Source organism: Pieris brassicae, chromosome 2 (genome assembly GCF_905147105.1).
Source record: "Pieris brassicae chromosome 2, ilPieBrab1.1, whole genome shotgun sequence".
Lineage (NCBI taxonomy): Eukaryota > Metazoa > Arthropoda > Insecta > Lepidoptera > Pieridae > Pieris > Pieris brassicae.
Window position 1 is genome coordinate 7,544,827 of NC_059666.1, and position 19,127 is coordinate 7,563,953.

The following is a 19,127-nucleotide window of genomic DNA, read 5'->3' on the forward strand; positions in this document are numbered from 1 at the left end:
ACTTAAATTACACATATATGAAGCTTTTATGATTGTAAACTTAAAATACATTAAGACCAAGACCAAATTTTAGTGAAAACTAGAAAAAGGCTAATTCTTATTCGAGGTATTTGAAGTAGTTTTAAAATAAAATGGCAAGACAACAACTACTCTTTTTTAATAATTTTATGGCCTGGTAACGAGACCTTTAAGCCAAGTCTTATTTACGGTCACTAATTCACATGTTATTCTATCGTTTCACTTGTTTTCTTAAATCTTCCCCACGGTGTTTTTGATGTAACAACAACTACTTCACAGAAACCATAAACACTAACTAATCGTCTGATGTAAATTATCATCTGTAGTTACTATATTGGTTAGAAAACGTCTGACAGTTTGCACTGATGACTTCACGTTGATGAGTCTTAAAGTCTGTGGCAGTCGGAAATAAGGATACTTTTCATAAGCCTTGCCATTGCCAGGTGTCATTTTGCTAATCGTATTTAAACGTAACGTCTTCTCCACAGATAACGTAGAGACCACGCGTAGCTGTATTTTTGGGTTGATTATCTAAAATGAAACTAATAAGTTAAGGATATTTAAAAAAGACAAGAAATAAGTAGAATGAAATATAGTTTTTTCTACTACTATATTAATGGTACACCTAATTTGACCCGCCCGCTTCCTATAAAGTTACTACAATTCTAAAATTTAATATAATTTCACAAGTTAACACTTATAATCCAGAATGTTAAACACACAGCAGTCACTGTCCGTACCTATCTTTTATTTCCTACCCTGAACCTTTTGCTTTAGTAATATCAGATAGATAGATCACCATAATTAAAAGAGATTAAAAATATCTTATGGTACCTTTTTATGTCTATATAAATATATAGAGACATCACTGATACTGACTGATTTTCGTATCCGAGATCGAATGTATTCTCCATTTTTTATTTAGTAGACTCGATTGTCACGTCCCTAGCCGGAAGATTTTGCATTTTATTTGCATTTAAAAAGTTTGAACTTTACATATTGATGGAAGACGCTGATATTTAAAGTTTTGAATTACATTGGTAATTGTCATGAATTAGATTAAGATTTATCAACCATTATAAATTGTAAAAAGTTTAGTATTGTAATTTCTTTTACTTTTTATTAGAATGAAGCTAAATAATCACAGTAAGTTAAACTATTTTCGTTTGCGATAATTTAAATTAGAATATATAATGTCATATTTAAATTCTATATCTGTGTTTTTTATCTATTGTTAAATTTTGCTAATATTAATGCTTGACTTTTTATAAAATACTTTGAAACATTTGTAATTCCTTTTTCTCATTGTATTTATAGAATATGTAAAGTTGATATTAACTATGCTTTTAATAAGTATCATATCAAGGTATCTTATAAGAAACCTAATATGTTTTACTATTTTATGATTGTTAACCATGAATTACCATTCATTAAAATTCTAAGAATATTTTCATGGCCTCATAAAAGCATTTATATAAATATTGTATGTAATTAATTAAATATTTGTATGCAACTGATTACAGACAGCAGCTTAACTTTATAAAAGCTGAACAATATGTCTTAAGTCATGAAAATATCTTCATCAACATCAATAAATAAAAAACATAATGCTTGTAACTAAGTAAATATATTGTGTGCTGTCCGAGATATTATATTGGTAAATATTCTTTAAAAGCCTTTTATGTTACTATACCATCTACTATCAATGTTTAACTATTTGTTAAGAATCACCAAAATCAAGACTTAGGATTAAAATTTACATGCAATATTTGTTGCCGAAAATGCTTTGGATGGAAAACAATTAAGACTGGACTTATTTGGGTCTTTTGAGTATTGATTATTTAGGAAATAAAGTAGTTTGATTTTAAACATAAAGACTTAAAAGCTTTTGGTTTTGAATAAGAAAAATGCATTGAATTGAAAAGGAAGAGTATGTATTGAAGTTGTTAAAAATCAACAATTTAAATATAGTATACAGTAAAAATAAAGACATAATAGACTTTACTAGATGTAAATAGTAGATAGTACTATTTAGAGTAACAGAATCGTTTATCTTACCAAAAAAATATTCTGAATAACTTTTACCTCACACTTACAATTTGTACAAACATATGTTTGTCAAATAGTCAATTTCCGCAATGCTTTCATGTTCAATCAATGCAGAAAATAAAGTAGAGTACTACCCGCTAGGGGCGATAAACGTATTCCTAATAGCTTTGCTTATCCACGGAAAAGCGGAACGGCGCATTCGAAAAATGGGAATTGGGAACGATAGTTTCCTCTCCGTTGCGGGAGGGTACGCACGCTTTGTCGTGTCATTTCCCGCCAAAATGATCGCGAGAGGTAATAATTGTTCTAGTGTTACTGAAATATTAAGATTATAAAATAATTAAGGAATTTTCAAATTAAAATGAGTAATAATATTTATTTGTTGCAGTTAGAGCATTCCTGCTGATAATAGTTTCCGTCCACGCCGCGAAAAACTTTGGTAAGTACACAAACTTGAATAATGCAAAATGTTTAATACTGTTATGTTTAATTAGAATATATGGACCGTGACTTCGCTAGTATGATTTGAAACTTTATCATGAAAAAAGATAGCGTTTATTATTTCTTTTCAAATCCACTTCTATGTTTACCACAATGATTGAGCGGATTCATTGTGTAGGCTTCGTAAAATAAATAAACACACTTTCGCATTTGATTGCAACATTCAAAGAATATTTTATTTAAGAAAAAGCATTGAAAGAAGGCTTCAAGTTTTTTAATAACAAACTAGGTAGTATTTGATGATTCAGGTTTGAAACTTTATCCAGCATTCTCATTTCTAGCCAATCATTATTAAACCAAACTATGGCGTTCAACTGTTTCGTGTCAAATTACATATGTTAAAACATAAGTTATTAAATTCTAGATTTGTATTTTGTAAATAATCACGCTATTTACTATGTGAACGCTATTTTGCCAGAACTGGCTATATTTGTGACAGGTTTTGGAAGACAGAGACGTATGTATTTTTTTATATAGAAACCTTATAACGGCCAAAAGGCTCATCTGATGTTAAGTGATACCGCCGCTCATGGACACTCAATTCCAGAATCGCGAGTGCGTTGCTGGCTTTTTATTTCGGTTCGGAAATACTTTAGTGGGCAGCTGGTTCGACATAGTGGTGATACGCGGCAAAAACTACCTTTAATTTTTAAAGTAGAAATGTTTTATTAGTAGTATAAGTTAGTGTTACATTCTTGAATATATATAAAAGTGAACATTTAATTTTTTTTAAATTTTAATTAATTAAAACTGACATCATAGATATATACGATACTTCAACTCTGGGGGTGAAAAGAATATAAACTTATATAATTTATATTCCCTATATTAAATGACACTTATAAATTAATATAATCTTATTTTACTTACAAAAACGTTTAGTTCTACCATTATGACATCTCTTTATCTTAACGCTACTTGCAGCTTATATCCTATAAATAGACCAATTATAAATTCCACAGATAGCATAGAACCGTAGTCACGTATATCTCAGAAAACAAAGTATACATACTGAATATTATTGTCTGGAACTCTACATCAGTTTCAAAGAAGAATTTAATATCATGTATGTAGACGTCTCCACCACAATCTGCTTTTCGCACTTTGTTTTATTTTTATATGATAATTCGCAAACGTTGTGTTAACAGAAGCGAGTATCCGTACCTTTTATGAATATTATTTCTGTAGCATTCATTAGTCTAATTGCGCTCGCCGCTCATATAACTAGGTCTGCCCGAAGCAAATCCAGGGATGAGATAACTTTTATGAATCTATGTATACATATCCACTATTAATTTACTAAATAAATTAAAACAATATCTTTTTAATGGTGGACTACGTAGAATTGTTGGTATAAATTGATTTAGATATTTTCATGTATGTTTGACTTTTTAATTCTATATAGTTATGTGTGGGTAATGTTTAAATTTTTTGAATTTATTAATTTTCGCCCACAGAAAATAAATTAAAAACGATTTGAACCCCCCACTAAATGATGGCAACAACATTTTGTTTCAAAATGTTTTACAAACGTTGCTAAATTCCAACAAAACTGTAAATTTCTTAATATAATAACCACAGATTCCTAAGTTTTAATGCCGTGATTATATTTTTGTCAGCTATTGCTGTATACTTGGTTTTAGTATTTTTAAACTCGAAATTACGACAAAGTTGTAAGCTCCTTGCATAGTCTCGCATAATTTAAACGTTGTACTTAGTCAACTTCCTAAGACTACCCAGAAATTGTCTTTATAACTCGAGGCGGCTGCTCAACAAAAAGGTTCTTATTACAACATTTTGACACTCAACAAACCTGGGAGTATTCCCAGGTGATGTATATCAATATTATTTTTACTTGAAGCCATAGATGTTTTATTTTATATTTTTATTATTGCTTCATTATATTTCTTTCTTATACATGAATCTTAATGTATGCAGCTAAGTAATCACATCCCAGGTTAGCTAAATAACTTTTAAGGGACTCTTGTACTAAAGTTGCGGTTTTATTTTAAGATTATCGTCGCAGTTGTTTTGCATTAGGTATAATATTGGAGATTTGCTCGTAGGGATATGAGTCCAGCTTTATTGATACAAAAAAATAAAATCAGTGGCTACAACCTAACCTTTTTAGGTCTGGGCCTCAGATTTTAGTATCTGATTCATGATCATTTGTCAATCTAATAAGTGGTCTAAGGCAAGCCGGTTTCCTCACGATGTTTTCCTTCACCATTCGAGCTAATGATGCGTACAAACTTTTAAATTTGTACAATATAAATATAAGATAAATTAGTATACAGCCGGGGATCGAAACATATATCTCAGGGAGGAGATTCTCACACTTAAGCCACTAGACCAACACTGCTTTCTTATAGTAGAAACTGTAGTAGTAAATCTCTTACAGACCACCTGAAAGTGACACACAGCTCTTGGTTTGTCAGTCTTATACATTCGTCTCTTGGTCTTAACAATTTATTTAGTAGGTCATTTCTATGTAACAGTTGGAGTGACCGTCAATATCGCAGATTCAAGAACAAGTTACTATGCTAATAGACGTACATTAGTTATATTTACTGTTATACCATCTCTATATGTAACTAATTTTAAATTAAATCTGAATTCTAAGCGACTATAATGCCCTTATTATAGATGTAATAACGGTACAAATCAAGGCGTATTTTGAAGAAATTGACTGAAAATACCGAAGGCTTCTTAACGAGACCCAAATTATAGGTCTTGAAGGATTCAATTGAGGCGTATAAATGATGTTAGCCAGGAATAGAAACTATTTTATTTATACTTGTATTATTAAATATAATTTGGCCATTGTCGTTCACCAATATTCGATAACTAAATTATACGTTATAAGCGTGATATTGAAATTCTAAGTAGTTACTTCACCGAAAATCGGTTTCATGGATGAGCATGGAAGGAAAGAATAGGGTATAGGCATAGACTATACAATAAACAATAAAAAAATGCGTCAACTAAAATTTAGTACCAATCAATCCAACATCGAAGTCATCGAAGGTAAGCAATCAACCAAGTAGAAATCTCACTTTCTCTGTCTATCGTTATGTGAAAAGGACTCCATAGAGATATTGGTGGCGTGAGCAGAGTGAAAGGGATAAAGAGCTCGCGATAAGTCTATTATGAGATTAGACCGCGATGACGAGCGAGGCTGTTAAGACGATAGTCACAACCGCTCATTCATTCGCAAGTTTAATTTTCTAATCGTTCTTACAAATTTGTATTACTTCTTAGTATGAGATTTGGACATATTAATCTCTTCTTTAACTAAATCGCAACAGATCTAGTAATAAATATATGATCATAGTAGAATGTTATTACTTATTAGAATTGTGAGTCTGAAATAAAATATCGACGTCTGGAGCTAAATCTGATAAAGCTTATAAAGAAGTCCTATTTGAATTTCAATTCCAAGGAAATGTCTCGGAGTTCTTACTTATCTAGTTACAGCGATGTTTTTGACCGTGAAGTACATTTCCGAGTTAGACTGATGTAGATAAAGCCTTGTTAGCGTTTCACAAAAATTAAAAAATAAATAAATGCTACTTTCCGTAATTGGATTCCTTAAATGATGGTTCCTTTTCCGTCGTTTCATAACTGTGCATTAGGTTCTACAACGTGAAATCAGCCCGTCAAAATGTTTTCGAAGTAATACGGTCCTTCGAACGTTCATAAACTATTCGATCGTGTTTCTAAGAATTTTAAAAATTGTGTACGTAAGTTTTCTATATTAGTTTTAAAATTAAGTTTCAGTATGTTTTATAAGCTGTTTTAGATAGCTTATGACGATTCTTGTTCTAGACGTTCTGTTGGTTTGGCACATGCAACAAATGCTTTTGTACTTCCGAAATTTATTTATTTAAAAAAGCTTGCCAACGCTCGGCACACTGATACATTAGTACTTAAGAAAAATAAAAAACAAGATTTCATGAGACAGGCACTTATAGGCAAACTTACGAAACAAAAAAAAAAACATCGACTGTAAATTTTGAAAACTATCGGAAAATTGGTTGCTAAGTGTATAAGGATATATAATATACAGACCAAGCTCGTTATGAGTTATAATATGTTTGGTTTTCTTATTAATAATAAGCGTAGTTTACCAGGTGATGGGTATCGAGGTCAGGTTGTCTAGACTAAACCCTTAACTTTTAAGTTTTAAACTATTAACTAGATGATATCACTTACTACCTACTTAAGTGCGATATAGTCGTTAGATGTTCAGATGCACTCGTGATACGGTGACGTATGCATCTTCTTTTAATGTTCTAATTAGGTCACCTAAAGTCTTGTAAGGCAACGATTACCACTTATGGTTTAACTGCCTTTCTGATTTAGTGCACAACATGGTTAACAGAGCTTGAAGATTTCAATGTTAAATGTTACGATTTTACTAACGATACAAAAAGTATTATGGAAAAATTTGAAACCTGACGGTGTTGGCGCCCCAGTATTAGCACGTGAAGCTGTTGATCCACCATCTTCATTGGTGTATGCTTGGCTTATGAGATTTTTCAAATACACTTTGCATCTACACTTGTTTACTATGTTTAGCTTTTATTATTTATTTATACAAATTCTAAACATTTTTTTATGAAGAATCTTGCTACAATTGCGCGTCTGCAATAGTTACTCATTTCACTCATTCGGTTGTTATCGAATTATTATGAATTGCCTCGAACATCTTCCCGAATTGGGGTGGTCGAGTCGGAGTAGGGATTAGGTTATAAATGAGGTTGTAACACGTGCGCACGGGAAATTATCCTTTGTTTCTAGTTTGAAGCTATACAGTGTACGTAAAATCAGTAAAGTGAATTATACTGAATCAAGTCATAATTTCAATTTCCTAGCCTAAGAACTAGATCAACTAGCCCTTACACTATAATATTTCGTTAGTGATTTTTTTTATAAGTTAGGTACAATAAGACGTAGGAAAGATATAAGATTCACAGTTCATCATAAATATTAGTTTGTCATCGTAATTTTAAAATTAGAGGGCCTTAAACAATTGTTGACAGTCTTGTCGTTTGACAAAAGCGGTCTTTCTTATTAAACCATGTCTATTAATCACAATTTCGCTTAAAAACAGTCACACTTTATCCTTCAAATAATTCTAAACAGTTGTAATAGATCTTACAGTGTAGTTTTAATGTTTATTCCTTGTTATTTATGTACTTCATCTTTATCATAACAGGATGTGATTTAAATAATTTTAGTTTATTCAAGTTTTTCTTACATGATTAATTCCATAGAAAAATTCTATGTGTGTCCATATTTTCTTGTTTTTCTTTTTGAGTAATTTGTATCAGCGAAATTGGAACAAAATACAGTAAATAAAATCAACATACTCCTAATCAAAGTAGCGTTTGCCTTGTAAACACGCTTGCTTACGTGAAACGTAAGTATCTGTAAATGTTGATAAAATGAATAAATAAATAGTATTCGGGTCGGTTCCCGTAGGAGTCTGGAAATCCGGCCACTGGCCGGAGTCGAATTATTGATGTGCACTCGACAAGGTGCTGGCGACAGTTAAACGATTTTATTTCGTTTTCTACACGTGCCGCAGAAATTATAATCGTTAGTTGGGAACATTCGTTAGTGTTCGCCTAGGCGTTTTGAGGCAGAATTGTTTTTAATGTACTTTTGATTTTAATTGAATGGTAACAGATACTAATGAATACGAATAACATTTCTACGCGTTTCCAGTTTATTTTTTTGACTCGTAATTAGTTAACACACTTTTGTCAGTAGATAAAATGGTAAATATACTTACAAACTTATATTTTTGAACACACAAAAAAATATAACAAAAGGCAGCTGGCTCATCATGTTCCAGGCAAACCGTAGCTTGATTTTCAGCCAATCCTGGTTCCACAATATATGAAATCGAAATATTTACAAACGCAGATAAACCTGCGAATATTGGTAAGGTATTAGTGAAGGTTCTATTGTAGAGTCAGTGTTTTTAAACATTGATACACTATTAACGAGTCTGTTGCTCTATTTATAGTCTGTAAATGAAGTAGCCGATATAGTCATAGAGTTGTCGGATGGCGTGGATTGGGATAATCCCAGTAGATTTGAATAGAATCCGTTTCGATGGCTTCGAATTATTTATGACGTTCAGAGCTATTTGCACCTTATCGGGAGCCGGGGTATATTACAGAAAACTGAATGAGCCGGCGGCGATATGGAATATCAAATGCTAAAATAGAATTATCAATTGGGTACAGTAAAAGCTTTTATTTTTTTAAATATTATATATTACCGATTATATTTATAAGAATTATAAATCTATATAATTAAGGTTATATTTCGACTACGTTGGATGACGGGTACATATTTAGTGAACAACAGTGACAAACAAATGTACGTCGCCCTATGGGGAGGTTGCGGATATTGTATGCATTTTATATTTATAATTGATTTTTAACGATTTTTGTATGGAAAACCGGCAGTATATACATACGGCATTATTATAGAGGGGATTAAAGTTAGCATCGTGTTATTTTATAGAACGTCGTATGTGTGACCGTGCTTTAGCCTAAGTTTTATAAAAAAATAATTTCTAAATGATAGGATCGTACAGTGTTGGCCTAGTTGTTTCAACTTGCGACTCATCCCTGGGTTCGTAAATCGATCCCTGGCCAATGGACTTTGTGCGTATTTACTACTCACTACAAACGGTGAAGGAAAATATCGTAACTATAGACCTAAAAATCACCTCACGCCACCATCACCTACGCAATTGCCTATTACAAATGATCACGGATCAAAAACATAAATCTCAGGCCTAGACCTAAAAGGTTGTAGTGCTATTGGTATAAATGATAGGATCGTAACTTCTTTAAGACAGAGCGGACTTACTCGAGTATAATTATAAATAAGTGTCTCTTGCAGAGACTAAAAGCCACAATTAGTTTAAATTTCGCCTCTATCCATTACAAATATTACAGTTACATTAATTTCACTCAACTCATGTCTTATTTAAATTCTTTTGACTACATAAATCATGACTTACTACGCTCGACCAAGTGGAAAAATTCTCAAATGGCTTATCCCGGACCCTATCTTCGAAGGGAATCTTAGTCAAATAAATTCGCGAGCTATGAATAATGTAGGTGCACCTGAGATACGACACATTACGGCGAGGCACTTTGTGTTATTGTAGGCGTTTTAAAGGCGATTAAACGAAATTCCGCGGGGATTGTAAATAAGCGCGAAGTTTTTCTTTTAACAGGAATTAAGTTCGGTGGCGGTTTTTGTATGGAGATGTTTTTAAATAAATCTTTTTACTCTAAAGAAAACACTTTTTTACCGGATTGAAGCTATGTATTATTATAAACTTATAATTATTTTACATATTTTTTCCCGACGTTTCGCGTGCTTTACAACGTGCATGATTACGGTGACTGAAGACAAAAGCCGTTGAATGTCAAAAAGTATCACAGCTGTAGAGAAAGTTGTATTATCTGGAAAATTCGGTTGTGAATAGTCGGGAAAAAATTAAAATTATGTAAAATAATTATAAGCTTATAATAATACATAGCTTCAATCCGGTAAAAAAGTGTTTTCTTTAAATGTGTAAAAGTTAGGTTAATAAAAGACAATACTATAAAACTCTTTGTTTGATGCTGGGCAACAACTGACTGTAATGGTTTAAAATACAAACACAACATTACGGGCCTCTGCCCCTTGGGTTGGAGTTTATTAATCTAAATGACACTTTTAAGTGTGGTAAAAACTAAAGGCTTCAAGTGTGCGATGATTCTTTTTGGCAAATCATTTTAAAATATAAGGAATTCAATTCCGTATAATTTGTAGTAACCAAACATTTATTTGAAGATATTTCTTTTCAAGAATGAATAATAAAACCTTGATCAACTTTACATTTTGTAATGATTTAAAAATAAAGTTTCGTTTGATTTATTTGACTATATATAAAAATTTAAATCAGTTTAACGTATGTAATAACGTTTCCAATTCCCGACACTGCCAAACGTGAAGTATATTGACGCGCGAGTTCACGCGAACTTTAGACGCGATAAAATCCGACCCGAAAACTTTCGGATTGCAACCAACTTTGCACAGGTTATTATCTCCTGAATTATTCATCGGCCTTACTGCAGTTTGTCATCTGCACTTGTTTCTTGTTTGGAAGCTTGGGGGTGTGCTGAATTCGTCCAAATTGTATTGAATTTTAAAACAGTCTATTATATACATATATTTAAATTATTGTGAAATTCTTTTTGCCTGCATAGATTTTTCTTATTGCAAAAAAATTGTTTCATGTTCATTTACCGGGCAATTACATTTTATCAAAAGTACTTCAATTCGTAAAACAGCGCTTTCGTAATTGACGAAATTTCACTTGTGTGATACAAGATTGCCTTTGTTTCACCATTGACCGCTTCCTAACGCACTTTCATCAAGAAGAGTGCCTACCTCACCTAAAAGGCTGGCAACGCACTCGCGAGTCTTCTGGCCCTGTGTTTATGGGCGGTGGTAACATTAGTATATTATAAAAATATTCTTAAAAATACTTATTCTACGCATGATTTATAAAATAAATTTTACCATTGTTTTATCATCGCAGTTACACCGTGATCTGATTAATCTCCAGTTTGACAGGATGTACCTGACGCCTCACATGATGGATGTTCCCGCAGGCTTCGCGAGCTCAAAGCTATTTGTCATAATTTGATGATGTCGTTACCATATTGATATCGATTTCTGATAAGCGTACCGTGTTCAAACGGTTCACTACACGCTTTGATTATGCTCCGAAGAATTATTGGATTTGTGCAATCTATTTGTGGCTAAATTATCACGCTTTGCTGGTGATTATAACACATTGAGGTCGTTGCATAAGGATTATCTCTATATATATAAAATTCCCGTGTCATTCCCATGCTCCTCCGAAACGATTCTTATGAATTTTTTCATGCATATTCAGTAAGTCTGAGAATCGGCTACTATATATATTTCAAACACCTACGTGATAAACCTAAAAGTTTTCATTTTGGAAAATCGTACAGTTTCTGGGGTAGCATAGAAAAATGTTCCATGTTGGTATGTACTGAAAAGGTAGGCTAAGTCTAATCATTAAGGAGAAACGAAGTTCGTGGGAGCAGCTAGTTTATATATAAAATATTCTATAAGATATAAAAGGATAACTATGTGGGATATTTTCTATACTATGTCAATAATATATTAAAAATTATTAAGATACTGCTGAAAGTATACTTTACTAAAAATAAGTATAGTACTTAACGATTCTAGTTTTAGCTTTTCTTGTAACGTCTTTCTGCTGTTGTTGTCCTTTTAAAAATGCAATGGCCAACAGGCAGATTGCTATTTATATAATTTTGGTTATTATCATTTATACACAAATCACTTGTTGCAGATTCAAGAAACGTCGTTTTCACAATAATCGGCCAGTCTGAGCCGTATCACTCCAGCGTCGCTAGCCGGCTCAAATTGGACATAGAGAATCAGGTCAATGAATTGGAAGGCGTGAGTAGTAGCTCAATAATTCTGTGATATGAAGTAAAATAAATGGGTTTATATTGAAATCGGCGTACGATTGTTATTTTTATGAAAAAAATAAAAGTAACGTAATTTGTATACATGTTTTTTTTGTGGATCTAGTCTACAGTAAGCAGGTTTATTTAACGCTGTTTATGTTCATTGAATGATGTTTATTTATTTCCTATTTTTACAGTACCTTAATACTAATATATTAGAAAACTAAACTAAAAATATAATATAAACATAACAAGTAAAAACTTAAAACTTAAACCATTTTATAACTAATTATAAATAATGCAGTTCTTGTGAATTCAGCCAGTGTGCAAGTAAATACATCTGTCTCACAAGCAAATAATATTCAGGGTGCGCAACACACGCGTAAATGGTCCTTCTCTGAGTAAGTTCGTACGCGCCCGAGGCACTGCCAGCAATTATTGTGATCGTTTACCACACCGAGAGTGGTTATTTGGCACACGCAGCCCCAGTCTCTCCAACATTTCCGCAATATATATTTTACATATAAATAACAAATTTAATATAATGCGATAGTAAGGTCCCTCCTTAACTCTAACTTGTCGTATTCTACTATACCCAAGACAAACAAAGTTGGATACATTACTGGGTAAAGTGGGTACACTCATACAACCTCATGTAAATTTATCTCGTCAATTTATTTTGAATACGATAAGTTATCGCCGCCCATACTCACATTACCAGAAGCCTCGCAAGTGCATTCTTAGTGGCCTAGCGTCATAAGTTTAGATGACGAAGGCGCTAGTCTCATGTTTCAATGAAATCTAAGTTCATATATGTGCACATTAACAGACATTTAACAATCTTTATGATTTTGGAATATATTAATAATTATAAACACTTCTCGAAATGTTACTAGTGTGTCTACGGAATTTTTCAGTAGTATTGATTAAACTAACATCTTGTTTGTAACACACGAAAGCCTTATTAAGCGTAGAAATATTTTAGCGAGAAGCAATTACACACATAACACACGAAGACTTCTCAGTTCCCGGTGCATGGACAGTGATTCCCCTCTTTCGGCCTCTGTTCACAAAGTACAAGGGTAGCGATGTACGATGGGTCCTATTTTTGGAGCCTCACACAGCTGTGCGTTGTGGAAAACTATTCGAGGCTCTGGCTGCAGCTGATAAACAGAAGGTAGTGTATCAAATTGAAGGAATTACGTAATTTTCTGTTTCATATTGTTATTGTATGCCTTGATTATTGAAAAAGAAATCTAGGCTAATAGGTCGCCTTTTGCGCCTAACATGCCCAGGACTAGGTATACGGTATTCCGGTTTCCTTACGATGTTTTCCTTCATCGTACGAGCGAGTGTTAAATGAGCTTTGTAAGTTCATTCGTGCACAGTCGGGGTTCGAACCCACAACCTCAGAAATGAGAGACACACTGATGCCATTAGGTCAACACTGCTCTTATATAATTCATAATTACAAATTGATAGTAGTTACAATGGAAGAGTGTAATGTGACAATAATAATGTCAATTTAGCTGTGACTGACTCAATCAATTTAACTTTTAAACAAATATTTTTATAGTCAGATGTTTTATCATTTTATTTTAAACGACATATATATACTAAATTTTTATCAGGTTAGGTTAGGAATTAACTCCTTATTAATTTTGACAGGATGTAATGTGGGTGGGATACCCGTTAAGTGACGATGAACCGACAATTATTCACCACTTTACGCACTTTGAGGAATTGGAAGACGTTGGTGGTTTTCTATATCCCAACTTCGCCAGCGGTTTCGCTATGAAGATGGGATTATTAGAAAGGTCAGAAGAGAAAATTATTTATTCTTACCTATCGATAACCACTAGTATAATAGAACATGGTTCTAAAGTCATGGTTTTAAAGTGTTTTTAAAGTTACCCTTAATCAACGCTGTATGTTTAGCTAAACAAGTAATCTCAATATGTATATTGAACATCATTATTCATCATTACGATCTAAACGTCAGATTAAAATATATATATTTTATATTATATATTTCAAAGACACTCCGAAAGAAAGTGTAAAAAAAAATTCTTATACATTTATATAAATAATGCATAAACTTTTTTGAAAATATTTCTCGTTAGTAGTAATTTATAATCAAACTAGTATAACGTAATAATTATTATAAATAAGATAAAATGTTTTGGGTTTACGTTGTACATGGGTAATTCGTCGTTTTGAGATTTTTCAATGGTAATCAGCGAGAGATAATTCGTTATATTTCGAAGTAATGTTCTGCTACATATTTACGCTAAAAACATTTTTTTAACATATTAATTTTGCATTACAGTATTATAATTTTTTTGTTATGAATGTCGACACTTCGGTGGACGGACAAATTGTGACCAATTTGTGTACCGTCATGAAATAAATTTAAAAAACACCATTGGCTCAACAGTGTTTTAGATAAAATGGAGAGTGGCACAGTAGAAATCGATGCTGACTTCGCAATAGACCCTGCGTTCGAACTGGCCCGTCTGATTTATGGAAGTCGGGAAAGCCCCGGGCCACTGCTCACCCGAGATTTGAGTTTCTGTGTCGTCTCTATGGACAATTGTGCTACGTATCCAAGGCAGTTTGATACATGTGTGAGTAAAGCTTCACGATTTAATACATGTATGTAATAAAGGCTAAATAAATTCTAAGAGAAATTGCTAAAAAGCAGCTATTTTCAATATACGACTTTGACTGTGTTCATATCCGCTACGTGAGGCGTGCACCGACCGTATGGTTGGGTTTAACGTTTAACAACCTAGCTAGGCGAAGAAAGTGATAAATTTCATTAAATTTTGATTCAAAGTAAAATCTAAATCTAGGTATTTTTCAGCCCGTTTACGCCGAGTAATTATAAAAAATTGTAGGACACAAATTCGTTTCAACTGTAATGTTAGGGGGTCAGACAGGGCCTTGAAATATATACAATAGTAAGCCGAGTATATGTTATATATATTTATTGCTTTTATACACAATAAAATTAAATATATCAGCCACAACTGGCACTACAGAGTGATCTGCAACAACTGACCATTTATAACTAAAATAAAAGGTAAACAATATATACAATTAAGGGGCCGTTCATGTATTACGTAAACACTATTTGGGGTTGGGGGGGTTTTGATTTTCTTATTTGGTGATTACGTCAACAGTAAATTTTTACGTTTAAGTTTATTTGCGTTTTCGATTCCTTCAAAAGATTAATAGGTTTATGTACTATTATTTTTATCTTTGCTTACTTTAGCTGACAAAAGGGGGAGGGAGTTTAAATTGCAGTAAAACTGCTAACTGCATTCTTGAACGGCCCCTAAGACAAAAACAAAGTCGTTAGTAATGGACTCTACCCTAAGGTTTATCAGTTTAATAATTTAGAAATATAGGAATATTACGCAACCAAAGGAATATTACAAAACGCAATTTTCTATTTGTTTGTTCGAGCTTATTTTTCTGTGTGTCTAAAGCTGGCGACTGACATTGAATTTTTTGACCTTTTAATGTTACATTACAAGCTCACATCACCTCTACGTCTGCCATTTTGACTGCAACTGTGCATGGGAAGGAGAACAGTCGAATCACAATCAGTTGTTGTGAGCTCACGACGAACAAATGTTCATGTGAATATTCAATGTCAGTCGCCATCTTAAATGTATACTCGAAGAGTATATTTATACTCGAACAATTTGTTTATGTTACATAAGATTCATGGATTTTAACCTTGATTTAGAAACAAAAAATAGCATGTAAACAAGAATATAATGTTTTGCCTGTATTTAAATGGTAATAATATCTGGCAGGGCAGTGTGGTTGAAGACTCTATATTCTTCGCGGTTAAGACGTGGAGCGCGTTTCACTCGACACGCGCGCGCGCACTCAAGAAGACATGGGGGAGACATGTTACGCACTTGCATTTTTTCAGCGATCAGAATGGTATGTGGTACATTGTAGCTTTGATTTTTATGCCTTTGAATGAGATATTTACAAAAATCTGTGAATTCTATTGACATCTGCAACCAGAATAGTTCATAAGTTTAGTATTTTTAACGGATTATGTTTGTTTAATCTTTTATTATTCTAAAAACGTATGAGTTCGTAGTCACGCGTAGTGACGATGAGATCCTGGAGAACCTCATCGTGATAGGCAATACCGGAGGCAAAAGATCGCGTGGCCGTTCACCAACGAGATGGACTGATGAAGTCAAAGACTAGGCCCCAAAATTATACACCACGTGTAATGGAAGCGCAGGACCGACATTAATAGAAAGATTTTACTATACAGCTAACCACGATACACAGAATGACGAGCCAAAATGATGTTTGTTGTTTACAGATCCAAGTTTGCCAGCGACGAACATAGGTCTCCCGAACTCAAAAACGGGACATTGTATGAAGACAATTGCGATTTTAAAGGAAGTCGTGAGACGTGTGCAGACCATGCCGCAAATTAAATGGATTTTCTTGGCTGATGATGATACTATACTTGGGTACGTCAGTGTTTAAACAACTAATATAAAGGTATTTTTTTTTAATGGAACATGGGTACATATCAGGTGAACGTCCTTCATTGCGCCTGTATGTAACTTCTATGTCGAATTCTTCCTTTTAATTATGTAAGACGATATTGTTTATACCATCATATTTTTGTACAATATTCTAACAAAAAAATTATTATTATTGAGAATACTTAATGAAAAAAGATTTTTTATAATCTCTTTTAGGGTCCAGAGATTAAGTGAGGTCCTGAGTTGTTACCGAGGTGGTGGTGACGTCACGGTACTTGGGGAACGATACGGATACGGTTATGGGAAGAAAGACGCAATTCACAAAGGTTTAATAATATAATTTATATTTATCAATTTTTAATTATTATTTTTGATATTAATTGAGAAATATTGTTTTTTGTAACTTAATTTGAAACTTGTTTTTCTCGCTTTTTAAATCACATATTTATAGTTAGATTGTTTTTCTCTTAAAGATGTATTATTTGTTTTTATTCTTTTGTTTCTAAATAAATAGTAGATATAAGATACTTTCTAGATATAAATGCACTGATAATGTATACAAAAAAGTATTGTGCAAAATAAACTTTATAGTTTAAAGTTTTTGACAAACTATTTGAATTAAGGTATATGTATTTAAAAAAAAATGTTCTAAGGCTACGATTACATAACGGGCGGTGGCGGTACTGCTCTAAGCGTTGGCGCAGCTAAGCTTTTATCTCAATGCGCGTGCGCATCCCTAAGCGCACCAGACGATATGACGCTCGGCGCCTGTGCAACACATCGCTTACATGTGCCCCTCACACATTCACCGCTTTTCCATCAGGTGATTTTTTTTCATATATTTAATAATGGTTTATATAGTTTAAACTCGAAAAACTCCGCAACGAAAATATTTTTTATTTCCGAATTTTATTAGTAGTCTTCTATTATTATTATTAATAATATTAATATATTTAGATGACATTTGAGACAAGGGACATCATTAAAGAAGCGCTTAAAATATTAAATATACATATAATAAAACATTTTCTTTATAATAGGCTCGCCCCCAAGATTACCCGCGAGAAGTGCTTGCTCGTGACCGTCCTATATCATTCCACCGGCATTCAACCCCCGACCCTTTAAAAGTATATGCAACATGGTTCCAGCACGACGATCTCGCACTGCGCATACGAGACGAACTATAAGTTCTATCCAGTTACAAAAATTCTACCTTGTACAAAATCGTTATTAAAGTCAATTGTTCATTGTATTAAAATTTGTTTAATTCCATCATAATTCGCTAAATTAAAATACATATTTATCTGTTCATATTTATATTTCCAGTCTCAAACATTTAAAAGTGTTTTAAGTAAACGGAAACGTTTATATTTATGGTATTTTTTTTATAATAGCAGTGTTGGCTTCAGCGTGCGACTCATCCCTGAGGTCGTAGGTTGAATCCCTAGCTGTGCACGAATGGACTTTCTATGTGCGCATTTAACATTCGTTCGAACGGTGAAGGAAAACATCGTAAGGAAACCGGCTTGCCTTAGACCCAAAGTGTCAAGCCCAGGAGGCTGATCACCTGCTTGCCTATTAGATTAACAAATGACCATGAAACAGATACAGAAATCTGAGGCCCAGACTTAAAAAAGTTGTAGTGCCATTGTTTGTTTTTTTAATTTAGTAAATTGATCTACGCATATTATGCGTAGATCAACTACTATACTATAAAATATCTAAAAACTATAAAATATCTTGGCAGACGCAAGTCACGCTTTTGTAATGCGTCTTCTTGTTTTAATATAAATATTATATTTTATTTTAAAGACTGAGCTATGGTGTTTCCTTAGTACTTACAACTATTGCAACGACATTTTTAAATATAAAATTTATGTTACACTCGTAATAATAGTTATTTTTGATATGGCAATCTATTGTTGACAATTTGGCTTAGGCACTCACCGCTTCGTATATGTATCATAAAGTCTACATTAGACCTAAACAGGATCTTATTTAGTTTCTAGAATTTAAAAGCGCTCAAAAATTTAATTCCTATTTGCAATATGTCCAATGAAGTGTATGCATCGAAACATACTTCTCTTCGAAATTTAAAATCCTGCTCTTTGATTGGTTGATTGCATGTACCCATGCCAACGAGTTGGCAATTGACCAAAACCATGTCATGATAGTAGAAAATTTTAGATATCTGTGGGACATTCCAAAATTAAATTAAACTTAATATTGTTGAGTTATATGTTTGTCCCTTTTTGTAAAATAAATGTTTATCGATAATGGACATATAAATTAAAATAAACTGTATACGTTAAAAATAAATAGTGTCCGTATTTACGTTTTCCGTTCCCGTTGGCTAACGTGAACTGAAACATTCATCACGTCAGTCATGTATAAAATTATAATAAGACTGCTGCTGCAAAATCACCAGTCGAAGGCCCCGTCAACACAGTAACGTTTCCATTAAAAAAATTGA

The 19,127-nt window shown here is 32.9% G+C and overlaps 1 protein-coding gene across 6 annotated transcripts; it reads left to right on the forward strand.

Annotated features, from left to right (window-relative positions):
- The first annotated feature begins 969 nt into the window (after positions 1-969).
- LOC123720687 (beta-1,3-glucosyltransferase) lies at positions 970-18,182 on the forward strand. 6 transcript variants are annotated; one of them, XM_045677394.1, is made up of 12 exons: positions 970-1,164; positions 2,254-2,361; positions 2,456-2,506; positions 12,002-12,111; positions 13,108-13,299; positions 13,791-13,939; positions 14,560-14,749; positions 15,950-16,082; positions 16,483-16,636; positions 16,871-16,980; positions 17,308-17,477; positions 17,695-18,182. In XM_045677394.1, the coding sequence occupies exons 1-12, from the start codon at positions 1,146-1,148 to the stop codon at positions 17,839-17,841; spliced, it is 1,533 nt and encodes a 510-aa protein (XP_045533350.1). In that variant the 5' UTR covers positions 970-1,145; the 3' UTR covers positions 17,842-18,182. The 6 variants fall into 6 exon arrangements, with proteins under 6 accessions (XP_045533350.1, XP_045533354.1, XP_045533353.1 ...); XM_045677397.1 differs by having other exon boundaries at positions 984-1,058; XM_045677395.1 differs by lacking the exon at positions 970-1,164 and adding an exon at positions 1,520-1,675 and having other exon boundaries at positions 2,182-2,361.
- The last annotated feature ends 945 nt before the right edge of the window (positions 18,183-19,127 follow it).